Genomic DNA, 27,386 nt, shown 5'->3' with positions numbered 1-27,386 from the left:
GAGAATTAGGAGTGTTTATTTTAAATACAGTATTTAAAAAGGCACGAAATTACTTTATTACAAAATACTGAATAGTTTTCAGATTTTTTATATATTTTTTTAAATAATTTAAAATAATTGTTGGCGAATTGCCGTTGTATGCAACTGAATAGGAAGAGACAAATTCAGCAGGTATTTATTCATTTACAAAGAAAGATAGCGCCTGTTAATGTAACTATTGGGATCGGAAAAAAAGGTTATCACAAATGTTATTTGACTGCATTCGTGTGGGGACGACAGGCCGTAGACAAACTCGGCATGTAGTTATAAGAAATAACGGACAATAAACCTGTTTATTATGTGCTTTTTATAAGTTGTGATGGAACCACGTGTACATTATATCACCTAAACAAGGTGATCTAGGACCACAAAATTCCCTCCTCCCACCTGTACCTCACAAACCCCCAAACCGCATGGGATTTCAGTCATGTTTCCACTGCTAGAGCCTTCGATCGTAGTAGTCAGTTGGGCGGCTTGTCACGGCAATGACTTCTTGATTTCCCTCTGAAGCACCTCTGGTGGAGCCTCAGTACATTGTAGGTTCATGTGACCTACTAGAAGGCACGGCAGGAGGTCTGTATGTTTCCTGGGAACCCTAGTCCCTGCTCTGTGCCAAGGCACTAAACTCAGGGCGGAATTGCAAATAGAATTTTTGAAATTGGGAATTAATTATGTAAGGCGGTTTCTGTGGACTTGTATTAAAACATGTAAAAATCAGTTACCTGTCATTAGCTATTTATATATATATGTGAATACAAAATTCCCCAAACACTGAAACTCTTAGGCATTGGCCATTAGCTGCTCCGTACCCATCAATGTCTCTGTACAAGGAGCAAAGTATCTTCTCTAGAAGGTTGGGATTGGAATCCTGTAGATCCGCTGCATGGAGCCTCTAGATGTAGTTTGTTGTTTCCCTTTAGACATTTTCCACCCCAGCACCTAAAAGTTGAACTTCTTCTGCATTGCGTTCCAGTAGTGAGAGTCCAATTCTTCCCTTGTGGCCGTGTAACATGTCCCCTATCACACTGTCCCACAATTCCCTTTGTTAACATGAAGTTCACACCTCTGTAATTTTCACAAGCAACCACATGGTCAGACCAAAACACACAAGTTGAACAGGACAACTTCCTTAGCAGGATACGGGTGCCTCAGCCTGGTGGTGAGTCCTTTCTAGGCCTGGTCACATCTGCTCCCGTCCATAGGTCACACTGCTCCGTTCTCCTGCCGCGGTTTGTGAACGGCGGATTGGGAAGCACTGAGAGACGGCGCCAAGGTGCACAGGAATCCAGAGAGGAGGGTGAGTCCCAGCCCCCCCCAGGCACAGAACATTGACCAGCCATACCCGTGGCTGATGTCTTCAGGTAAACCATATACGGAGCGTGGGTACCGAGAGAGCTCAAAATTTATGCCAGCAACGCAGGTGCAGAGCGAGATAATGCAGCAGGTTCCTGAAAAGAGAAAAGAAAAAAAAATAGTTAATATATGATAATAAGTCGGTTATATGTAGAATGCCCCTATAGCACCTATTACCATATAGGGACAGATTTATAAATGGGCAAATTGGGGTTGCTGCAGATAATAGGACTTTTTTTGCTCCAGTCTATTGGGCGGACTCAATTATCGGTGATGTACGGCCAGACCGGCGCTGCAGAGCAGCAAGAATCACAGGGAAAATGGCGTCGGCCATTTTCCCTGTGACTTGCGCATGTGCAGTAGAGCTGTCCCAGGGAATAAGGCATGGGCGCCATTTTACCGGAGACCCGGGCATGTGCAGTAGCTTCTGGCACCAAGCCAGAAGCTACTGCACTGCAAGAGAGGAGAGGGCCCGCGCGGAGTCTGCACACTAGCCCTCTCCTCTCTTAAAATGCCCCTGCCCATATTACGTACTTTCCTGAATTTTGCATCTTAATTTGCTAATAACGTATTACAAAGCGCAATAGAATATGCTGGCACTATATCAGTAGCTAATAATAATATGAGATATGGTAAGAACTTACCCTTGTTATCTCTATTTCTACGAAGTCCATAGGGTTCCACAGGATACCTTGGGGTATAGGTGTGACGTCAGTCGCAGGGCACCAAAGAGTTAAGCTTTCAGCCTCCCAGGATGCACTAGGTCCCCCTCCTATACCCCGCCCCCGAGCCAAGGCACCTCAGTTAGTTACCAAGCCATAGGCCGGAGGAGGAGAAGGAAGAGAGAGAAAAAAGATCTGGACACACACAAGAATCACATTCTCACCAGAGGGAGACGGAAAAACCGGTGACCAGAGCAAAGCCCATCTGCAGCACAGGTGCGACAGGGCGGGAGTCCTGTGGAACCCTATGGACTTCGTAGAAATAGAGATAACAAGGGTAAGTTCTTACCATATCTCATATTTTCTACTTCAGGGTCCATAGGGTATCCACAGGATACCTTGGGGATGTCCCAAAGCAGTATCCTTTAAGGGTGGGGACGCTCCTGTGCAGAAAGGAGAATCCGCCGCCCGAAGGAAGCATCCTGAGAGGTGAAGGTGTCAAACCTGTAATACCTCACGAAGGTATGGACAGAGGACCACGTAGCAGCCTTGCAGATCTGGACTGCAGAGGCACCACGTCGAGCTGCCCACGAAGGACCCACAGAGCTAGTGGAATGAGCCTTCAGAGAAGGAGGAACCGGTAGGCCTTCATGAAGATAAGCTTCAGAAATAGCCATACGGATCCAGGCTGCCAAAGTTTGCTTTGAAGCAGGCCAACCCTTTTTACGGAAGCCATAGAGGACAAACAAAGCGTCCGACTTCCTAAACGAAGAAGTGCGGTCAACATAAGTCCTTAAGGCCCGCACAACATCCAAAGAGGCCTCACCCACGGAAAGACCCGGTGAGTTAAAGGCCAGAACAACGATTTCCTCGTTAACATGAAACTGGGAAACAACTTTGGGAAGAAACTCGGGCCGAGTGCGGAGTACTGCCCTGTTCCCATGAAAAACCAAGAAAGGGGGTCTACAAGCAAGAGCCCCTAACTCAGAAACACGTCTGGCCGAAGCAATAGCCAGAAGAAAAACAGTCTTAGCTGTTAGCCATTTAAGATCCACTGATCCCAGTGGTTCAAACGGCGGTCCTTGGAGAGCCCCAGGTGGAACAAAGGGCGGCTGAATGCGGACAACACCTTGCATAAAGGTGCGCACATCCGGGATTGTAGCAATCCTACGGTGAAACCAGACAGACAGGGCCGAAACCTGTACCTTCAAAGAAGCAAGGTGAAGCCCATGATCTAGTCCCGCTTGCAGGAAGGCGAGAATCCGAGACAGACGAAACTCCCGCGGTGCATAACCTCTCGGTCGACACCACTGGAAGAACGTATGCCACACGCGATGGTATATCCTCGCGGAAGACGGTTTCCGAGCTCGCAACATGGTACGCACCACAGAGCTGGAAAACCCCCGGGACCTCAGCATGGCCGTCTCAACAGCCACGCCGTCAAAGACAGCCGAGTCAGGTCCGGGTGACGACAAGGACCCTGAGACAGGAGGTCCGGTCGTAGCGGCAACCGCAGAGGACTGTCCACGGACAGACCCTGAAGGTCTGAGAACCAGTGCCGTCTGGGCCACGCGGGAGCTATCAACAGGAGCGTCCCTCCTTCCTGTTTGAATTTCCGGATTACCCGTGGAAGAAGGGAGACCGGAGGGAACAGGTATGCGAACCGGAACGTCCACCGGACGGACAGAGCATCCACCAGAGACGCCCCTTCGTCTCTTGTGCGAGACCCGTACACCGGCAACTTGTTGTTGTGCCGGGACGCCATGAGGTCGATCTCTGGAAGACCCCATCTGTCCACCAGTAGTTGAAAAACGTCCGGGTGCAGGGACCATTCCCCCGGATGAACGTCCTGGCGACTTAGAAAGTCCGCCTCCCAATTGAGCACTCCCGGAATGAAGACCGCTGATATGGCCGGAAGATTGCGCTCCGCCCAAACCAGGATCCAAGACACCTCTACGAGAGCCGCCCGGCTTCGGGTTCCTCCTTGCCTGTTTATGTAGGCCACGGTGGTAGCGTTGTCCTACTGGACCTGTACCGGGTGACCCTGGAGAAACCGATGTGCCTGCTGGAGAGCATTGAAGACCGCACGGAGTTCCAAGATATTGATTGGAAGCTCCGCTTCTGTCGGCGTCCACCTGCCCTGGAACAGATGTGGACCCGAAACTGCTCCCCAGCCCCGAAGACTGGCGTCCGTTGTCAACAGGACCCAATTTGGAACCCAGAACGGACGTCCCTCGCTGAGGTGGGTCGTCTGTAACCACCAAGCAAGGGACAGGCGAACCTCCGGGGTGAACACAATCATCTGGGACTTCAGAGACTGAGGCAGCCCGTTCCACTTTGACAGGATCAGGTGCTGCAGAGGTCTGGAGTGAAACTGGGCATATTCCACCATGTCGAACACCGACACCATGGAGCCCAGTAACCTCATCGCCGAGTGTAGAGACACCCGGCGGCTGTGCAGACAACTGCGCACCCTTGACTGTAAAGCAGAGATCTTTTCCTCCGTCATGAAGATCTTTTGCTGTCCCGAGTCCAATAAGGCTCCAAGATGCAGAATCCTCCGAGACGGGATTAGAGTGGACTTCTGCCAGTTGATTAGCCAGCCGTGCCGTTGCAGCAGGGCAATGGTCCGGTCCAAGCGGCGTAACAGGAGCTCTGGAGATCCCGCCACCAATAACAGGTCGTCCAAGTACGGCAACATGCGGACTCCCTGCAGCCGCAGAGAAGCCGCCATGACCGCCATTACCTTGGTGAAAACACGTGGTGCTGTCGCCAGGCCAAAAGGTAACACCCGAAACTGGAAGTGGTCGCTGCGGATTGCAGACCTGAGGAACTGTTGATGGCGCAAAAGAATAGGGACATGCAGGTAAGAGTCCTGTATGTCCAAAGACACCATGTAGTCCCCAGGTTCCAGCGCCAGAATGATGGACCGTAGGGTCTCCATCCGAAACTTCGGTACCCGCAAAGACTTGTTGAGTGCTTTGAGGTTGAGAATCGGACGATACGACCCATTGGGTTTCTGTACCAAAAAAAGATTTGAATAGAAACCCTGGCCCCTCTGGGAGAATGGAACAGGCACTATAACTCCAGCCTGGAGCATAGTGTGTAATACCTTCCGCAGCTCCGTAGCCTTGTTCCGGTCTGATGGTAGATCCGTGGTGAAGAATCCAGCCGGGGGTCTGTGCCGGAAGGAGAGGGCGTACCCGTGGGAGACCACCTCCAGAACCCAAGTGTCTGTCGTAGTGACCGACCAACTCTGGGCAAACTGCAGCAGGCGGCCTCCCACCCTGGGATCCCCCAAAGGGAGGCCCGGACCGTCAGGCTTGTCATCTGGCTTGGGGGCCGGACGTCTGGTACTCCATGCCTGCTTCCGGGGCTTGACCGATTTCCTAGGGCCAGCCTGACGAGGAAACGACAGTGGTTTGGGCCTGCCCTGGGCCCTAGATGACCGAAAGGACGATGGTCCAGAACCAGAAGGAGCAGCGGCCGACGGGAGACAAGCCGATTTGGCTGCCGCCAGCGTGGCCACAATCTTATCCAGATCCGGACCGAAGAGAACTTCTCCGGTAAACGGCAACGCTTCCAGACCCTTCTTGGAATCTGCGTCCGCCTTCCAGGATCGCAGGCACAAGGTGCGACGAGCAGCTACCGCTGCTGAAGAAATTCTAGACACCAGAGTACTAATGTCTAGAGCCGCCTCGTTGATGTAGGTGGCCGAATCACGGAGATTGCAAATCAACTCCGCCTGTTCGGCTGGACAGTCGGAATCAAAAGAAGCCTCTAATGAATCCGCCCAGCGCTCCATCGCTCTGGCAACCCAGCAGATGGCCATAGCCGGCCGTGCTGCCCCCCCCCCCCGCAAGGGAATAAGCGGACATCAGGCAGATTTCCACCTTGCGGTCCGCAGCATCCTTAAGGGAGGACATGGATGGCATCGGCAATGTGGCACTACGGACAAGACGGGTTACGTGAGAATCCACCTGTGGAGGGGATTCCCACTTAGCAAAATAATTATCCGCGAACGGATAAGCCACCGCCAGGCGTCTCTGCGGCTGGTATCTTTTGCCAGGCTGTTTCCACGCCTCCTCTAAATGGTCCACCAACTGACCCGAAAGAGGAAAGACTGTGGCATCGCCCTTCACGTCTTTGAAAAAGGCATACTTAGACTTAGCCGCTGGGGGAACTTCGTCCTCAATCACCAAGGCTGTGCGGACCGCCCGAATAAGTCCAGGAATATATACTTTGGACTTAGCATCAGCGTCCTTAGTATGGAGAGGTTCCTGATCGTAAGGATCCAGAATCTCCCCATCATCAGACGTCCCTTCGTCATCCTCATAAGGAGCGGACAGAGACGCCACCGGCCGTTTATGAGGCCGCATCACAGACTCCCCTTGCAACACATCCGACAAGTGCTGTACAGAACTCGTCAGGGAGTTAACCCACGCTGGCTCCCGAGAAACCGGGAGCGGGGAAATAGGGAGACTGTGGGGTACCACCAATTGTCGTGGGAAACCCTGCATGGGTGACGACACCACAGACTGCTGGGACAAACCCATCGGAGTAAACGCGGGCTGCGGAGCTAACTGGCCCACTAAAGCTGTTAGCGCCTGAGCGAAACAAGCCCAGGGCGGCTCCTGTACCGGTGCTGTAACTGTAAGAGGCCGTGCCATGGACAAACACTGCCGGCAAAGGCCCTCCGCGCTACCCTCCCCCTCCGCTAACGGTACTTTACACGTGGTACACTGTAGCCGGAGGGGAAAATCACTTTCAGACATGATGGCACCACGTATGTGACCCCTCTCACCAATTATATATTAAATAGGCGAGAGACCACCCTGCAGCACCGCACCGCAAGGGCTTAGCAGAAAGAACAGGGACAGTAATAAAGCTGACAGTCTTGAGAAGAAAAGTTACAGGCAGCAGCGCTAGCACAGTCACATACAATGCAAAGAAAATCAATTCCTGCACTAACAGCGCTGATCACTCAACTACACAGACACAGGGCCTGGTAGGACACAGCGCTGCATACACAGACCTGACCACAGCGGAGGAGAGGTATGCGGGGGGACCCAGACCACGATGCTTCCAATGCAGGCTTCCAGCAGCGTTCACCATGCTTCTGAAAAGATGGCCGCCGAGGAGCAGAGAGAAGGCTGGCCTGGGGGAGGAGCGCTGACACAGGGCCAGTCAGCACAGTGCAGAGAGGGCTGTGTGCAGCGGGGGAGGCGCCGGCTGTGAGACAGGGAAGGCGCGCTCCCCTGGCATGCATTTAACCCCTGGGACGCCGCAGCGCTACCGCTCTGCTGCGGTCCGCTGTCCCAGGGGGTAGTGGAAGCGCAGGTTGGTCGCCTGGCTCCACACTGCAGCCAGTCCCCAGGGAGCCCCCTGCCTGGGGACTTAGGACCATGTGATCAGCGGACCCACCGCGGGACCCCGCTGCTTACCTCTGTCCCCCTTGAATCCGGCCATGGTCCGGAACATCTGGGGTCACCGCTAGCTGTGACCCCAGATGCCCACCAGCATCCCCGACTCAGTACCGGCGTTCTGGTACCGGCGGGGTGTAGGGAAGACAGCATGGACGTCAGGACTGACTGTCCATGCTGTTCATCCAGATGTGCAGCCACAGCTGCATGAAGAAAAAGCTTCAGGGGCTCTTCTAGCCCCCACTCCAACAGGTGCACCCGACTCCGGCCGGGCACCAAACTAAACTGAGGTGCCTTGGCTCGGGGGCGGGGTATAGGAGGGGGACCTAGTGCATCCTGGGAGGCTGAAAGCTTAACTCTTTGGTGCCCTGCGACTGACATCACACCTATACCCCAAGGTATCCTGTGGATACCCTATGGACCCTGAAGTAGAAAATAATATTACATAAGTTGTACTGAGTATTTAGGGTTAGTATTATTTTTAATGGCAAAGGGATTGGTGTACAGTAGCACACTAAATTGCATGGGGCGGCTAATTCGCATGGGGCGACAACCAAATAAAAGCTACATTTGTAAATATAACAAGACAAGTTTTTATCCGTTAACTTCCAGATAAAAATAACGCATCTCTTAAGACGATAATGAGATTATAAGTAGTATAATAAGGACGTTTTTGAGGGTGGTCCTACAAAGGCTTTAGTTGCAGCTGAGTATAATCACAGACCCCTCCCGTTCCATCCCCCCATTGTCCTCAACTGGAGAAGCCGGTCATCAATCTACGATCTCTTTGTTAAGAGACAAGTCAATAGCTGATAATTAGCTTATACTGGCCAACCTGGAGTCTAGTGAAGAGTCCTCACCTCCCATGAGAAATAGCAGCCCGGCCACATATTGCATGAGGTCATGTCGCTTACAGCAGCCCAGAACGCCTATCAGCCATCCAAAGAGAATGATAGAGATTGCCATTCCTATGAAGCCAGCAGTCATTCGGCGCAGATCTGCGGGAGGGAAAGAGAATTGTTACTAAAGTATCATTCGGTGTACAAGTACAGGCTTCGATCTGAGGAATTAAATAATCCTCATACATTGCTACGGAGGCTTCAGCTACTAATGCAGAGGTTCCCAAATTCCACCATTACAGTACAGGTTTAAGGACATCCATTCTCGAGTCCAGGTGGTTAAATCAAATGGACTGAGCAAGTAATTAAGTCACCTTAGCATGGATATCTGGAAGACGTGGCCTGTAATGGCAGAGTTTGGGAACCTCTGTACTAAGGTGATAATGATCCGGCTTGTCTAATGGTGGCTAATAAATGAATCAGATTGGTTTGATCACCCCCCTGTAGATCTTGGTCATTGCTGGGTTTCAGTTATTCTACAATTTTATTATTTCAGTTGTGTTTCATTATTTTTACCCATTATGGCTTATAATAAACCAGCGGGGCTTCACATGCTCTTTTCCTGACCGTCTCCAGGTACAACTCCTGGTAACTGGCTGAATAATTTGGTTAATGGCGTTACCGGCATGGTTATCCAAAGCACTTTATATTGTAAAATGTGACCTTTGTCTCCTTCAGCAAGATCTCTCACAGTCCGGCAGATGTACTAAAGTCTGGAAAGTGATAATCAATCAGCTCCTAACTTTAAATTTTTCAAACACAGCCTGTAACATGACAGTTAGGAGCCGATTGGCTGGTAGTTTATCACTTTCCAAAGCTTAGTACATCCCCCCCTGTGCCTTTATGCTGGGTACACACTGGCCGATATATCGGCTGTTCAATTGAACAGCCGATATATTGTGTGTGCATCGGCCAGTGTGTACAGACAATATGTCTGTGAACGATGTCATTCATAGACATATCGCGTCAGCTGTGCAGCACAGCCTCTGCCCAATATATCTGCACACATAAGTGTCTGCCCGTACAATTGCTGCAGAGGCCGCTGGTGACTGACAGCTCAACTGAGCGGGCACATGTATATGCCCGCCCAATTGTGACGTCAGACACGACACATCGGGCCGACGATTGGCAAGTGTGTATGCACTTACCAATTGTCAGATAGGACGGCGGATCGGACGGATGGCCGTTCCGTCGTCCAAGTGTGTACCCAGCTTTAGTTCTTACTAATGCCCTTTAGTCTAGATAGAGAGACAGACAGAATATTAGGGGGGAGATTCATCAAATCTTGGATACAGATAAAGTGAAGTTGCTCATAGCAACCAATCAGCTTCTGTCATTTTTCTAGCACAGTCTGTAAAATGACAGTTACTGTAGAAGCTGATTGGGTGGTACTTTATCTCTCTCCAAGATTTGATAAATCTCCCCCTAGGTTTGATTTTCTTCCGTCTGGGCTATTTTCTCTTTAGCTTTTGAACACGTGATTGCTTTCCTGGCCTTTAAAAATGAGTCCTCTTATATGCCCAGAAGGCCAACTTTCACAAGAAGGTGCTTTATGTAACCGCAAAGATCTGTTGCTTTTAGTATTGTATTTACCTTTTGTTTTTCACCACTACCCCTGAACTTCTTTCAAGTGTTCAACAACAAAAAAAAAAAATCACATATATTTCCTTGTCTCAGAGTCAGTCCTCCTAAAATGGAACGTTTGTTTCTGTGTGGTAGGAGTGGAGTCTGGTCATTATATTAAGCCATGATGCTGGATAATCATTGGCCTGGGTTCTCGCTTACACTAATACTACTTACAAATGGTTATAGAGTTAAGTCTAATATTTCTTCTTTGCACATGGGACTCCTTCAATTTGGGATTTCTCTACTTCTGGCGATTATTATTTACTAGCTGGGATACCTGGCATTGCCTGGATTGAAGACTGGACCCTGAAGTACACCTCCAGCCTATATTTGTTTACATTGTCCTTGCCTATAACTCCATTCCATTGACCCTGAAAAGGACCCCACTGTTTGTTAACATGCATACAAACTATGGTGTAACAACCGTGGGTGGAAGGAGTGCGGCTATTGTGGTGCCCGAGCTGCCTCTGTTGTCAGTCACTCCTCCTGCACCCAGTCACACACACACGGTGGGCCGGTCTAATCAGGGCCGCTTAGGGGAGCCCAGGTGTCCATGATATTGTTTTCGTGCCAGCTCACCGGCTGATTAGAGCTGGCACACTGATTGACAGTCATGGAGAGACAGCGCCGCCGGTCGAGAGACAATCAGAGCTTGCGGACCGGAAGGCAATCAGCACGGGTGACTCCCGATTGACTGCAGGTCTGCAAGCTCCGATTGGCTTGCGACCCGCGCCAAATTTGAATATGGCGCTGCCGCTGTCTGTTCATGTCTGCCGCTGCACCAGCTGTAATTAGCTGGTGGCCCAGCCCCAAATCCACACCTGCTGGCTGCTGATGGCACACAGGGGGAGGAGAGAGGCTGCTGGAGGGACACGGAGAGGTTAGTTGCTGGGGCCTCATATTTAAGGCGCACTGCTATTGTGTGGAATAATGTGTTATATGGGGCACTACTACTGTGTGGCATAATCTGTATAAGGCATTACTATGTGGTATAATGTGTAATGGGCAGTACTGTGTGGCATTATGTATAAGGGGCACTACTACTGTGTAGCATAATGTGTATAAGGTGTACTACTGTGTGGCATAATATGAATGGGGTCAGTGTGACATAACATGAATGTTTTATTTACGCCCTTGCATGCAAACAGAGGCTCTGGATTTAATATGAACTTGCATGAGTCATCAAGTTTGCTAAGAAGTTAAAAGGATACTTTAATAGCTTTCTCTCAGATTTTTGGCAGACTGCCAATTTCCACTGTAGCCAGCTCTGGAACCTGTATAATTTAACAGTGTCCCAATTTTTTAGGGATTGTGTAACAGTGTGTAGCCATAACAAGGTTCAAACGTTGGCAAAAAACCTAATCCTGGTCAAACTACACCACCATGCCAAATTTGGTGGAGCTAGGTCCAAAATTATGGCTGTGCATAAACGTAGGGAGAAAAGAAAGAAAGAAAAAAGGAAAAAGAAAGAAAGAAAAAAGGAAAAAAGAAAGAAAAAGGAAAAAGAAAGAAAGAAAGAAAGAAAGAAAGAAAGAAAAAGAAAGAAAAAGGAAAAAGAAAGAAAGAAAGAAAAAGGAAAAAGAAAGAAAGAAAGAAAAAGGAAAAAGAAAGAAAGAAAGAAAAAGGAAAAAGAAAGAAAGAAAGAAAGAAAGAAAAAGGAAAAAGAAAGAAAGAAAGAAAAAGGAAAAAGAAAGAAAGAAAGAAAAAGGAAAAAGAAAGAAAGAAAGAAAAAGGAAAAAGAAAAAGGAAAAAGAAAAAAAGAATCAACCAATCAGCTCCTAAGTATGCAGCCTGAAAAATTACTGTTAGCAGCTGATTGGTTTTTACTTTATCTCCATCTCCAAGGCTTAGTACATAGACCCCATAGTGCCTTGGTCAGGAAATGATCTCATGACTTTAATGTCATACCCGATTGCAGCTTCTTCCCTGATAGGTCTATGTCCCATTCAGTGGCTCTGTAATGCTCCCATTATCCAGATGAAATGTTGTTATAAAATAGATATTGGTTCTGGGATTTTATCCGTCAAACTACAAGCATTCGTGCACAAGACTAAGCAGTCTATGTACCAAGCCTTGGAGAGAGATAAAGTACCAATCATGCTGCTCCTGTCACTTTACAGACTGCTTGAAAAATGACAGCTAGGAACTGACTGGTTGGTACATTATCTCTTTCCAAGGCTTAGTCATATTCCATATTACTTCCTTCTTTCTCTGTTTTTAACAACAACAACCACCACCAGAAAAGGAGACTAACATAAGTGGCATAAGGCCATCCGTTTGTTACGCCATGCTTCCCTAGGCAGGAGCTTAGTTTACAAACAGTGCTCAGAGATGGGAGTGCAGACAGGACGCGGCAGTGTATGGAACTTACGCAGAGCGTGCCACTCATCCTGGCGGATGGTCTTGGTGACATTGATTGGCAGGTTTGGTGGCAGCGAGGAGGATGTGTAGTGATATCGAATTGTAGTACAGCGTTTAACGATTCCTGAAATGGAAGAGACACGTCAGAAACAGAAAAGGACAAACATCTAAGATATAGTAATTACCTTGATTTACTAATCTCCCTGCAGTGGTGGTGTTTTAAGTCATCATTAAATATTTGCAGCTTATTCCACGAAAAACACCAGTTTTCGGGGCGGGTAACCACAAATATTTAGTATCACCCCAATGTATGGGGATATCTCCAATACCTGCTGCGATCCCGCCATTTCTGACAGCAGCCGGAGCCGCCATAGGTTTCTATAGGGGACGCGATGCTGCCAGATTTGCCAGCTTCCGGAATGCGTTAGCCTGTACTTTGCATAATTAGCCGGCATGTGCAGTAGGCCCGGCAGCACTCCGGGCACATCGCTGTCCCTGCGGGTGCCGGGTAATGCATCCCAGCGCTATGATCGCGTCTTGCAATGTGACCGTGGACAGTAAGATCATGCCCAGATCACATTGCAAATGCAATCATTAATAAATGGGCCCCTTAATGTACAGTATACTAGCGTTCCTGCTAGGCTGTTTCAGCGGGGGTCGCGCCCTGCCCTATTTCTGACGGGCAGAAAGCACCCTGCCCTCCAGTGCGGGGCCCCGCTGAAAGCCTGTGGGTTCTGTCTCTTCCTGGGGGTCGCAGTGTCCCCCAGGTGGGAAAAACGGCGGTGCAGTGGTCACCGCCAGTGAATGGATGTCAGGCGCATGCGCCCGGCATCTATTCACAGTGACCGAAGCGCTTGGGGGCTGCCCGGCATGTCCGTAAGTGCCGGGCACGTCCCCAAGAGTAACGAAAAGGGGACGCGTCATAGACGCCCCCTTTTCATTGGCTACGCCCCCTAGCCGGACCTAGAGTGAACACTAGCATACATTGTGTGATAAAGCAGTGTGTGCAATGTGAAAGGCTTTCATTATTTCATTTTGTTTTTTGATGTACAATACAATGTACTTCCAATGTTCACCGTCTCAACAGGATCAGTAATTGTCATTCAGATGGAGACACAAGAGGTCGGACTGTGAACCTCTAAGCAATACAAACAGTCCAACTGGAAGGGCTATTACTATATCCTCCATAATAATAATAATAATAATAATAATAATAATAATAATAAACAATAACAACAACAATAATCTTGTGATGCTGCTTCTTTATCTCTTCTCTATATGGCTACACTGCGCACATACTTATTTTTCCATCTTTAAAGCTTTCGTTAATGTCCATCCCATCTCACAAATGATACGTATGTCACACTTTATACTGAGCCTCGCTGCCGGCAATAATTATTCCATCATACATCCAGACTTAGGACCTGCTACTTCTGGGACTTACACATTGACACTCAATTTACACGCTTAGGTTTAACTAGATCAGCCAGACTTGTTACTCTAGAAACATATGGATTACACACGCTACATACTAAGATGCATGTACACGAAGCACATTGCAGGCTTGCAGCAGTATGTATGTTGCTTAAATGCTGCATATCAGAGCACTATACATAAGTCATGCCATGCTGCATTGTAATTACATGCGATGCTGCTTCTGTGCAGATATACACCTGATAACTGCCATGCAGCATGTGTTCCAGATATATCTGCTGAACGGCTGAACTGAACCATTCATAAGTATTCTGATCCTGAGCCAGAAACATTGCGACACCATGGGAGATGAAGCTTGGTCCTGGCTGGAGTACTGCCAGCATCTACCTGCCTAATGTGCGAGTGCCTGCCTTCCCAATATCACTTCTTACTGAGATTTCTGGAAGCCGTGGTACCATCTTACATAAATGACCAAGCTAAAAGGAAATACTGACCCTAAGTTTCAACAATGTAACTTGCTGACTTCATCCTACAACAGTCATTTAAATATTTAATCAGACCGCAGAAAAAAATGCATTAGTCTGGAGATGCACCCATGGGTCATTAGCCAAAGTTCAGGCAATCTTATTTAAAGGGAACCTGCACCATATATAATGCACAGTACCATCACCTTTGAGAAATGTGTTTAGTGGGAATCGACAGCGGATGCCCGGCAGGGTGAAGATCCCGAACGTAAAAATGTAAGTATTAACTAACCCTATTCTACCCCCTAACCCTCCCTTAGGGGTGCCTAACCTCTCCCCCAAGTACCTAACCCTAACCCCCCCCCTTCCCCGTAGCCTATCCCTATGTCTCCCGGGGGTGCCTAACCGTAATCTCCCTCTGGGGGTGCCTAACCCTCCCTTCTCCTAACGTAGCCCTAACCCTCACGGGGGGGGGTGCCAAACCCTAATTCCCCCCCAGGAGCCCCTAACCTAACCCTTCTCCACCCGCGGCTGTCCGTGCCCGGCACCTGGCTTACCTGTGATCGGTAAGCCGGTTGTCGGCCTCCCGGCGTAGGTCTAATGACAGGCGTCGGGATTTCAACGCCTGTCATTAGCACCTTGCCGGGATTAGACAGTTGTGAATCCGGCAGTCGGGATTGCGTCCATCGGCTTCCCATTTAGGGTTACCAGGTTATTATACTCCAAAACTCTGGTAATTCTTCTTAAATACAAGAATGCAGATACAGTATTCTACTCAGCAGAGGAAATTATATACACACACACACATACACACACACACACAATAATATATTTGGCTAGCAGAGGCAACTATTACTCCAGTGTACTCACAAGGTTTTATATTTAAGTTATGTCGATCTAGAGCTAAACCCTATTAAACTTTAATACAGTAATTTTGCAGTTAAACATCCAACATCTTCATCTATGAACATTAGAAATAAGTAAACCTGTCATCTACACAGAGAACTTCATGAAAGAGCAAAGAACTGGTCCATTAACGGGCTGAAATAATGGTTCACAGAAAACGGCGCCATACATTTTATGTAGGCGACAAACACACTTTAAATATGCCGGCCTGCCGTTTTCTAAAGGCCGCAGGCGTCACGTTTTCTAACATGATCAACAAACATTGTCATAAAGAAACAAAGGAATCACAATAATATAACACATGTAATCAGCTAATACATTATACTGTGATTTAAACTGCAACAGTGTTATCATATTTTCACAACAGCATGTGATAGTCAGGTTATTGTGTCTGTCCCCATAGGAAAACAGGCGGCACAATTACTGCCTCAACAATTTAATACAAGGGTTTGGGCCCATTTATCAAAGATCATTTGAGGTAAATTCCCCGAAAACACCTGTTTTCGGGGGTTTACCTCAAATACTTAGTATCCCCCGAATGTATGAATGAGGGACCGCAGCAGGTATCTCCGATACCTGCTGCGATCCCTCCATTGCCGCCGGCAGCCACCTCCCCCATAGGTTTCTATGGGGGATGCGATGCTGCCAAATGTATCAATATCGGGAATGCTTCGCATTCCCGATATTGACCCCAGCAGCTAACGCCATCTGCACTTAGCGTTAGCCGCTGTGTCCTATGGGCACTTACCGCATTTGAGCCGGCGGAGGGATCTGGAAGATCCCTCCGCCGGCAATGGGCACCGCTCAAGTGCAGTCCGCGGGACTGCGCATGCGCAGCAGCCCGGAATGCGCTCCGGCCACATCGCAGGGACGGGCTCTTTTCGGAGCCCGTCTCCGTGCATGTGCCGGGTCATACATTCGGCCGGTATGATCGCATTTTGCAATGCGATCATGGGCGATACTGCATGCCCTGATCGCATTGCAAAATGCGATCCTTAATAAATGGGCCCCTTATAGACACCTCCCTACTGTCCCGAATGTGGGCAAGACCATCTCATTTAGTTGACCTCAAAACGGGCGGAGTTTGCACAAAAGTGGACAGATTTGTGTGAGGATTGTGCAGACCAGGGAACGACCTATTTTGCCCCAGTTTAGCATTGCCAGTTGTTGGGAGAATTGCTTACCGGTCAGGCACCCCAAAAAGGTTCACATTGTCATTTAAGCTCGGTCTTTATGAAAAACCATCATGACTGATCCACAGTTGAATGCAAATCATCCGTAGCTGCTACAGCCTTGCTTGCCCGGAATAAATGCGTATATTTGCCAGCAGGGACATGCAGTCAGGGTAGACAGGGAAGCAGAGATTTGATATAAAAATGATTAGAATAATACAAAGATATTTATAACTTATAAACATCATCTTTGCTTATTGTGATAATTTTTTATAGTTAACACTCGCCAGCTTGTGGAGCTCCCTGGGACTGCAAGGAGACGAGAGATGAGGCAGCAACAGCTCTGCCTCGCTTCTGTATAGTCAGACACTGCTTGCAGAGCTGGGGACAGGGTCACATGACGGGCAGTAAGCTACACAGAAAGAGAGCCAATAGAGGCATGCCTTGTATTATGGGGGGACGTGCCTTGAGCACTGCTGGACACCTTGGATGTGTCATGTGACCAGGAAGTGCCCTGGAGTGTTTAGAGATTGGAACTTAGCAGCAGCAAGAGTATAAACACATGGATACAGGTAGGAGAATCAATGGACACAAGCTTAATGTAGTGAGGGGAGAGTACAGTCAGTAGGGGGTGAGACAGGCTCCCTGCAGTCAGATCCGTCTCCATGTGCGCCTCCCCAGCCATTGACCTCACTGCATGTCACTGTCGCCAGTGTGCAGAGTTGCACGCACTTTCGCAGTGTACCGGCCCCCTATTTGTGCGCTTGCTTTGCTTCTCAACATCAATGTGGCCTTGAACCAGCTTATACTTGGTAAAAATAATACGCCTGGATCATTTATGCTTAATTTCCCATACAAATTGGTTTGGTAAATATGTCCCTATAGGTTGTTTGTTTGTGTTATGATTCCGCCAAAGTACAGTGCCGTATAATACACCAGGACTTTATGAAAAATACTAAATATTAATACTACATAGGTGGAGACGACTAGTTTTTTTTTTGCAAGCTCCCTCTTATTCATGTATTTATTATCAATAACATACTTATTATTAGATAATTGAAAACACACTGGACAAACAGGTTGTGAAGGGGATCCAGGCTAAACCTCTTTTCACAGAAATCGATGAAGGATCTCTAACTGAATATATCCACCTGTGCTCCTGTGTGACACTGCTGGCAAGAGCTTTTGGAACAGGTGTGAGGATCAATGCTCTGAACTGTTCCCCAGTGTATTCTGTCCTCTATTTAGCATGATCAGCTCTATAACAAGACTGCATCTACACAAAGGCCATCTGTATCATCATGCCATAAGGCCAAATGCATGGAGATATCAGTAAAAAAAAAATAAAGTGTTAAAGTGAGTGGTGCAGTCAGAGAGAGAGGCTGGATTATAGATCAAAGGAGAAGGGCTTTAAAAAATGAGGCTGATTTAAGAATACATTTTTCAAACCTAAACAGTGAGACATCTGTCCTTTGTCTTCTAGCAGACATTAGTGTACAGCCATGGCCAAAAGTTTTGAGAATGACAAGTTTTGAGATGTATTGGTTTTCAAAGTTTGCTGGTTCAGTGTTCTTAGACCTTTATGTCAGATGTTACTATGGTTTACTGAAGTAATATTACAAGCATTTCATATGTGTCAAAGGCTTTTACTGACAATTACATTAAGTTTATGCATATAATCAATATTTTCAGTGTTGACCCTTCTCTTTCAAGACCTTTGCAATTCGCCCTGGCATGCTGTCACTCAACTTCTGGGCCACATACTGACTGATGGCCGCCCATTCTTGCCTAATCCATGCTTGGAGTTTATCAGGATTTGTGGGTTTTGGTTTGCCCACCCACCTCTTGAGGATTGACCACAAGTTCTCAATGGGATTAAGGTCCGGGGAGTTTCCTGGCTATGGACCCAAAATTTCGATGTTTTGTTCCCCGGCCATCAGTCAGTATGTGGCCCAGAAGTTGAGTGACAGCTGCCAGAGCGAATTGCAGAGGTCTTGAAAGAGAAGGGTCAACACTGCAAATATTGACTCTTTGCATAAACTTAATGTATTTGTCAATAAAAGCCTTTGACACTTATGAAATGCTTGTAATTGTACTTCATTATACCATAGTAACATCTGACAAAAAGGTCTAAACACTGAAGCAGCAAACTTTGTGATAACCAATACTTGTGTCATTCTCAAAACTTTTGGCCATGGCTGTATGCGCTTAATTATGAGATGCAGACATACAGTGCCTTTCAAAAGTATTCACCCCCTTTGGCTTTTTACCTTTTTTGTTATATTACAACCTGTAATTTATTTATTTTTTTAATCTGAATATTATGTGATGGATCTGCACAAAATAGTCTCATTTGGTGAAGTGAAATGAGAAAAATATATTTAAAAAACAATCTTTATAAATAAAACTCTGAAAATTGGCATGTGTATATCACCTCCTTTGCTATGAAGCCCCTCAAAATTTCTGGTGCAACCAATTACCTTCAGAAGTCACATAATTAGTGAAATGAAGTCCACCTGTGTGAAATCTAAGTGTCACATGATCTGTCAGTATAAACACACCTTTTGTGAAAGGCCCCAGAGGCTGCATCACCACTAAGCAAGAGGCATCACACCATGAAGACCAATGAGCTCTCCAAACAAGTCAGGGACACAGTTGTTGAGAAGTACAATTCTGGGTTGGGTTATAAAAAAATATCCAAATCTTTGATGATCCCCCGGAGCATCATCAAATCCATCATCAAATGGAAAGAACATTGTACCACAACAAACCTGCCTAGAGAGGGCCGCCCATCAAAACTCACAGACCAGGCAAGGAGGGCATTAATCAGAGAGGCAACACAGAGACCAAAAGGTAACCCTGAGGGAGCTGCAGAGTTCCACAGCAGAGACTGGTATATCTGTGCATGTGACCACAATAAGCCGTACACTCCATAGAGCTGGGCTTTATGGAAGAGTGGCCAGAAAAAAGCCATTACTTAGTGATAAAAATAAGAAGACATGATTTTAGTTTGCCAAAAGGCATGTGGGCGACTCCCCAGATGTATGGAGGAAGGTGCTCTGGTCAGATGAGACTAAAATTTTAATTTTCGGCCACCAAGGGAAATGCTATGTCTGGCGCAAACCCAACACATCCCATCACCCCAAGAACACCATCCCCACAGTGAAACCATGGTGGTGGCAGCATCATGCTGTGGGGATGTTTTTCAGCAGCAGGGACTGGGAAACTGATTTGAGTCGAGGGAAAGATGGATGGCGCTAAATACAGGGATATTCTTGAGCAAAACCTGTTTGTCTGCCTGTGATTTGAGACTAGGACGGAGGTTCACCTTCCAGCAGGACAATGACCCGAAGCATACTGCTAAAGCAACACTCCAATGATTTAAGGGGAAACATTTAAATGTGTTGGAATAGCCAAGTCAAAGCCCAGATCTCAATCCAATTGAGAATCTGTGGTCAGACTTGAAGATTGCTGTTCACAAGCGGAAACCATCCAACATGAAGGAGCTGGAGCAGTTTTGCCTTGAGGAATGGGCAAAAATCCCAGGGGCAAGATGTGGCAAGCTCATAGACTTATCCAAAGCAACTTGCAGCTGTAATTGCCGCAAAAGGTGGCTCAACAAAGTACTGACTTTAGGGGGGTGAACAGTTATGCACGCTGAAGTTTTCTGTTATGTTGTCCTAAATGTTGTTTGATTCACAGTATAAAAAATAAAAAAACAAAACACAACTTCACACTTGTAGGCATGTTCTGTGAATGAAATGATGCACACCTTCAAACAATCCATTTTAATTCCAGGTTGTGAGGCAACAACACATGAAAAATACAAAGGGGGGTGAATACATTTGCAAGGCGCTGTAGTGTCGGCATGCACAACGTCGACACAGCTGATGTTGATGTTTATGTGAACACTGACCGTATGAGATGGCAGCATTCTGCAGGGATGGTGCCGTATCCGGAAGACACCGCTGCAGCCGCTGGACCAGGCAAGTCACCCCCTTAATTATAAGTCTGTCTCTGCTAAAGGGTCATTAAGAATAGATTGTAAGCTTGCAAGCAGGGCCCTCTTACCTCTATGTCTGTCAGTTATTACCCTGTTTTGTTCTATCAATGTTTCCAATTGTAAAGCGCAATGGAATATGCTGCGCTATATAAGAAACTGTTAATAAATAAAGAAGAATGAGATGTATGGATAAAACAGAGAACAATTTGGTATCCCTACAAATTATCTTTATCCCACAACCTGAGTAAAGGGACAGCCGTTAGAGGATTATGTGGGATTAAAGGCTCTGTTCATTGGTAGGAAATCTACGCGGGTATATATTTGATTGCTTCAGTGAACACAATGATGAATCTCCTTCTAAAACAATTAACTAAAATATCTGGTTTAACAAAGCATTATTAAACAGAGAGTGGATAACAGCAGCTGAACAGCACAGAATTCAGAGAGCTGAGAATGCCCAGGATCGCATCAGGCCAGGTGTGTTAGTGATAATCTCTGCCCTCAATATACTTCATTTAAACTGACCTCTAATATTCAAAACACATAGCAAAATGGAATCAAACCTTGATTGCATAAGTAATAGCGGTATTTCCATTCATTGTAAAACATATCGACCGCAGCTCTTCTGTGCAATGAAATCAAGGTTAAAGTGAAATTCCTTGAAACATTTTAGTAAAACAGATATTTTAGCCAATAAATTACAGTCATTTGTGGAAGGATGAATGCGGTGTCATTCTGTATTATAAGAAAAAGTGCCAACAGGTTCTGGCCACTGATATATCATAATATGTTTTCCATTGGGGTGCAAACAGTTACCAACACTAAAATAGTTGAACTCTGTTAAGTTACTGTATGCTTTTCACATGCCAGGATGCATAGAGAATTTATTTAATGTGCCACTTCGCTAGGGGTGCTAATGTAGTAGAGCCCTGCCCACTCTGGCTATCTGATTGGTGAATAATCAGTGGCATCCACAAATCTGTGTGCTACTGAGGCCATGCACCACATGGCTAGAGAATCGGGCAGAGGATGCTGCCTGGCCACCTCAATGATGTTTGAAACACAATCAGACTGGCTAACCAGATTCTCTGCCTGCATCAAGGCCACAAGGCACATCCAGCCAGGAGTAGCCCACTCCAATATCTGGGTGGGACGAGCGTGTACATTTCCTGAGAGTAGGCAAATATGGAAGTAAGAGTGGAAATATACTGGTAAGTTAATTGGCTCCCAACAAAATAGACCTTAGTGTGTATGTGGTAGGGAATATAGATTGTAAGCTCCGCTGGGGCAGGGACAGATGTGAATGGCCAAATATTCTCTGTAAAGTGCTGCAGAATATGTGTGCGCTATATAGATAACTGGTAATAAATAAATACATTTATGGTTTTTCCTATGTGAATTATACAAGAAAAGGAACAAGGGGAATTCAAATATTCTCATATATAACAAGGGTGCATTTACTTTGTATATAACATTTAATGGTATTTCAAATATTAAATATACACAGCTCATCATGTTGGTACTTAAGCTGGGTACTCATTATATGATATTTCCCCTGATCCGACGGATCGGGCCGACATATCGTCAAATTCGTGTATCCACTAGGTCGGCCGTTGGGCGCTCCCGCGGGGCCATCAGTCGCATCGTCAGGTCAGCCCTACATGCAGCTCAACCTGACAATGTGACTGAAGACCCCATACAGTGGGATGCGGCAGGGGCCAACATATCGGGCACCAGATCGTCCAATGTGTACCGGCCGGCCGCCCGCTGGGGGGGGAGGGTCTTCAGTTGGATCGCTGTGTACACACACACACACAGTTTAGTGTGTACCCAGCTTTACTAAATAGAACACTTATCTCAGGTAAATCCAGCTGTATAACAGGTATACCTGTGTATAAACAAATCTGTTCATGGAATATTCATTTTAGAACAGGCTAGGTTACTGGTATCCCCTATTTATACGGAGATCTGCAGTCACATGACACAGTTTTCAGCCCAGCAGATGGCTTACTCCAGAAAGCATCTTTTTCAGTACGTCTCTTAATAATAGGTAACTGCAAATAATGAAACCAGTTTTCTATTCAGTGACAATTACTCTTGAACTAATGTCTAATAAACCATCCCCAATATCCAACCTTCTTCGAACCTAAACAATAAAGTGGGACGACGACCATTTTAAAAACAATATATCTATTCATAGATTGCTTTGTGGCTATAACGTAGGCGGTATCCAGGGGCGTTTTAAGAGAGGAGAGGGCCTGTGTGCGGGCCCCCTCCTCTCTGGCGGCGCAGTAGATTCTGGATTGGTGCCAAGTTCTATTGCACATGCACAGGTCTCCGGGAAAATGGCGCCCGCCCCTTATTCCCAGGGACATCAGTACTGTGCATGAGTGTGTCACCGGGAAAACAGCCGCCGCCATTTTTCCAGTGATGTTTGCTGCTCAGCACTCTGGAAACTACGGATAGGTGGGTATAAAACTATATGGGTGCAGGGTATGTGGTGTGGGCCCCCCATGGACCCAGGGGCCCGTGTGCACCGCACACACTGCACCCTTTATAGATATGCCTATGGTGGTATCCGTGTTAAGCGCCACAGGAAGAAAGGTCTGGAGTAAGAAAGATGTTCCACTGTAAAACAATATTATTTGTTTAAGACTACACAAAAAGGTTCCCAAATGTGGGCCTCAAGGCACCCTAAAGCTGGGTACACATGTAAAGATTTTCTGTCCAATCATCCAACTAGTTGATTGGTTGGAATGAAAATCTGGTAAGGTATGAAAGCAATTTGCTCCAACACGCCGGAAAATGGACAAAAACTGTTGTTTGAACAAATTGTTTAGATCAAATATTTAACAAACTTGTCTCTTGCCATTTTCATCTGTTTTCTGGCATTTAGGAGCAAATTGCTGATCATCAGTTACTCCCATACCTTACCAGATTTTCATGCCAACCAATCAACTAGTTGGATGGTTGGACAAAAAATCTTTACATGTGTACCCAGCTTAAAAGGCCAAGTTTGAGAGATATCCATGGTTGAGCACAGGTGGTTAAATCAAATTGAATGAGGTACTAATTAAGTCACCTGTGGTTAAATATCGATATCCTTAAAGCATGGACTGTTAGGGTGCCTTGAGAACAGAATTTGGGAGCCTATGGACTAATCTGTACTTTAAAATTAAGAAGGAGATGTGTCCAGCCTTTGAGAGAGATAAATGAAGATGCCCATAGCAACCAATCAGATTATAACTTTCATTGTATACACTGTGCTAGATAAATGATAGCTAGAAGCTGATTGGCTGTTTGGGGCAACTTATCCACAGCTTTCCTTAATAATGGCAGTCTTCCATAGCAGCTTCATCTAATCTGCTGGGCGACTGCTCACCTTTTCAGCTTGCTTAAGTCAGTAAATCTTGTGCGCAATGAGCTTAGCTTCCATTCGCTGAAATATCCTCCCTAATATCAACATAATTTGCTCTTATTATTTTTTACCTGATGTCTGCCAAATCCCCAGTCACTATTTTAATGCACAAACCAATGTGTTTACCTGTGCAGGTTTCTCCTCAGTAAGGAAGAGGATTTGTTAGCGCAGACTAGCGTCATTTCCTCTACATTGTGCAGAAATGGTCTTGCTAACGTGAGGTAAGGAGCATCCACGCTTATAAATAGGGTGCAGGGCTCCCGGAGGTTAATATGCAGTGATCTGGAAAATTGCACGTGCTCTTGAAGGCAGTGTTCGTGTATTGTCAGCCGCATACATAAGCCACTTCCAGGCCTCTGTGGAATTTTGTGTTCACGCTGAGAGTGCTTGCAGCCATTCAGGAACCATGGACAGCGGTGGACAGCAGTACAGCCTAATGCCGGAGGCAGTACCCTCCCCACAGCAATATGCTGCAGTTCACCCTGTGAGTGTCAACCATGGCTACATTAATGAAGAATTCATTTGTACTGTCAAAACAACACACAGTTCCAGACAAAAGGCTGCGTTGGAAGAGATGGAATGATATAAAGTTGAAATTGATTAAATAGGGATATAAAAAGGACATTTTGCAGGGAGACTCTAACCTCTGCAGTCTGCTTGCTATGGGGTTATCCTGATCCCTCTAAGCAGTTTTGTACAGTGCTTTAAAGTTAAAATAGAAGCTGTATAGTAACAGTGATTTGTACCCCGCATAATAAGAGTAAGGATCGATCACCTACATTCCTGTAGCGGGCATCTTCTCACTGTTTACCGTCTCTGATCTCACATGGTGCGGTGACAAAAATATCAGCAGCTACTGTGTAATTTTAGAGTACTCAGTGATTACCTCATTATCTAACCATTACCTCTTAATGATAGTTGTATTTACTGTAGTGTGAAAAAAAATGGTGCATGTTCCCTCTCCCTGGTCCCGATCTGTATCATTCTCAGTGTGTCTCCTTCTCCCAAAATAACAGCTCATTAAAGTGGTTGAGAAATGTATGTCACCCTCTGAATGTGTCACAGGGATAACGTGTGGTGCTGGTTTCCGGTTGCCTTCCATACAAATCTAAGTGGATGATAAGGCTGGGGGTGGATTAGGGAGTCGGAGGTGCTGGAATATAACAGTTGTCAGGTCGGAAATAAAAATAGTGTATTCACTTGTAGTATGAGCATGACCTATATTATTATAAATCTACCTACCCATTTACACTCAGGGGTGGGCAATAAGAGGTTCTCTGACTGTTGTGGAACTACACATCTCAGCAGGCCTTGCTACAATTTTAGCATGCCCTGATAATAAAACTGACAGGGCATGCTGGGATGTGTAGTTCCACAAAAGCTGGAGGTTTGCTTACTGCCCACCCCTGTGGGTACACACACACATATTATAGTAAAGCGCAACTGAATATGCTGGTGGTATAGATGTAACTAATAATAAAAAAAATAATATACACACATATATATATAAAATCTACATATACACTATTTTCTATAAAATGTATATGATGTACAATGCAGACATTATTATTAATTTGTCAACAATGAGAGGATTCCTCAAGAGACCCCTTTACATTTGCCATGTTAGACCCTAATACACGAGGCCTGCCATCCATCTTCCATGCCCATCAGTTCCTCATTACTAGCCCTGCACACATTAGACCACACTTTACAAGCCCCAGTGATAGCTCCTCCCCTCCATTACCGTTACACAATAACCCACCTTTATATACCCCAATATTATGATTGCCATTCACACATATTTATCTCCTGCCCATTATTATTATTATACACCCCCTCCCTCCTCCATAGGCTTTATTAGCCATGAGCTATCTATACCACCAGATTACACTTGACATCCCCAGCCCTGTACAATGCACAGTAAAACAGACAGCCTTAGGATGATCCATACACACTACATGTGTCCCATTATGGCAAAATAACCCAGTGAGATACATTGTATCACGGACAGCCCGACCATTGCCACACAGGTGCCCGAATCCTAATGCTGGGTTATCCCAGACACACTGATACCGGAACCCACAACCCAATATTGCCAGACCACAGGGCAGGGAATAAGTACCCCAATATTGCCAGACCACAGGGCAGGGAATAAGTACCCCAATATTGCCAGACCGCAGGTCAGGGAATAAGTACCCCAATATTGCCAGACCACAGGTCAGGGAATAAGTACCCCAATATTGCCAGACCGCAGGGCAAGGAATAAGTACCCCAATATTGCCAGACCACAGGGCAGGGAATAAGTACCCCAATATTGTCAGACCGCAGGTAATACGTACAGTACCCCAATATTGTCTGGTCAAGGGCATGGAATAGGGACCCCAATATTGCCAGGTGGGCAGGTAGTAGGTACAGTACCCTAATATTGTCTGACCAGGGGCAGGGAACAGTTACCCCAATATTGCCAGACCATGGGGCATGGAATAGGTACCCCAATATTGCCAGGTGGGCAGGTAGTAGGTACAGTACCCTAATATTGTCTGACCAGGGGCAGGGAACAGGTACCCCAATATTGCCAGACAAGCCGGTAACAGGTACAGTACCCCAATAGTGTCTGACCAGGGAATAGCTACCCCAATGATGCCAGACCATGGGGCAAGGAATAGGCACCCCAATATTGCTAAGTCAAAGGGTGCATGTAATAGGTTTCTCAACATTGTCTGAACAGTGGGCTGGGAATAGGCACCCTAATATTGCCAGGTCAGGTGAAAAGTAGCCCAATCTTTCCAGGCCAGAGGGGCAGGCAATAGGTACACCAATATTGTCAGACCAGGATGAGGGGGCAGGTCATTAATACCCAAGATTGTTTGACCATGAGCAGGGGGTATCCCAATGTTATCAATTGAGGGTGCAGGTCATAGGTACCCCAATATTGCTAGGCCAGGGGGCAGGTCATAGGTACTCCAATATTATCACATGATGCCCCCCCAATCTATGCCCAGGATACGGTGCAGGACCCCCTCCCCCCCCCCAAACATTACCTTTTAAAATCAGCTCCTCCGTGTCCTTGTCGAAACCCTCCCGGTGGCATTTCCTCCACAGCCCGGAGACCGTGGAGTTGAAGCGGCGGCTGCACTGGGAATCCACGGCCAGGTAAGGGCGTGGGGCGGGGGTATCCCGGGCCGCCGTGGGTCGCTCCTCTCCGCGGCTCACCGGCGGGTCCCCCACTCTGGAAATGAAGCGGACCCCCCTGGGCAGCAGCGGCGGCTCCCCACCGCGGGCGGCCCTGCTCCGCAGCTGCCCACCTCGGAGGGGCAGGTTCTGTCCGGGGGTGTACATGTAGCCGGGGTCGTTCCGTTTGCCCCCCGGTTTCCTGCAGCGGTCCCGGTGCCTCCGCGCGTCCGTCTCGTACCAGTGATCGGTGCACAGAGCCACGGCCAGGAGGGCGAGGGCGGCCAGGGCGAGGCACAGACCGGCACCGGCCAGCAGCCTCATAGCGGGAGCACCGGGGAGGGTGGGGGTCACACCCCGGGCGCCGCTCTCAGCATCAGCCGCAGATCCGCTGCTCTCTCTGGATGGGGAGAAATGAGAGAGGCCGGGAGGGAGGGAGGAGACTGACAGCTGAT

At 47.0% G+C, this 27,386-nt stretch overlaps 1 protein-coding gene across 1 annotated transcript; it reads right to left on the bottom strand.

Annotated features, from left to right (window-relative positions):
* LOC148504671 (transmembrane protein 178B) lies at nucleotides 1-27,386 on the bottom strand. Its single transcript, XM_088448622.1, has 4 exons — nucleotides 26,802-27,386; nucleotides 12,374-12,487; nucleotides 8,338-8,475; nucleotides 1-1,487 (listed from the first exon to the last, which is right to left on the bottom strand). The coding sequence occupies exons 1-4, from the start codon at nucleotides 27,253-27,255 to the stop codon at nucleotides 1,243-1,245; spliced, it is 951 nt and encodes a 316-aa protein (XP_088304748.1). The 5' UTR covers nucleotides 27,256-27,386; the 3' UTR covers nucleotides 1-1,242.

The sequence above is a fragment of the Taudactylus pleione genome, unplaced genomic scaffold, assembly GCF_031769625.1.
Source record: "Taudactylus pleione unplaced genomic scaffold, aTauple2 ptg000462l, whole genome shotgun sequence".
In the NCBI taxonomy this organism is placed as follows: domain Eukaryota; kingdom Metazoa; phylum Chordata; class Amphibia; order Anura; family Myobatrachidae; genus Taudactylus; species Taudactylus pleione.
The sequence above is the reverse complement of the archived record's forward strand: the minus strand, read 5'-3'. Positions and strand labels throughout refer to the sequence as shown.

Coding starts and splice junctions, on each gene's coding strand:
- LOC148504671 (XM_088448622.1), bottom strand. CDS start 27,255: ATGAGGCTGCTGGCCGGTGCCGGTCTGTGCCTCGCCCTGGCCGCCCTC. Junction 8,476..12,373: donor GGATGAGTGGCACGCTCTGC/GTAAGTTCCATA, acceptor TCCCTCCCGCAG/ATCTGCGCCGAATGACTGCT. Junction 1,488..8,337: donor GCTGCTATTTCTCATGGGAG/GTGAGGACTCTT, acceptor TTCTCTTTTCAG/GAACCTGCTGCATTATCTCG.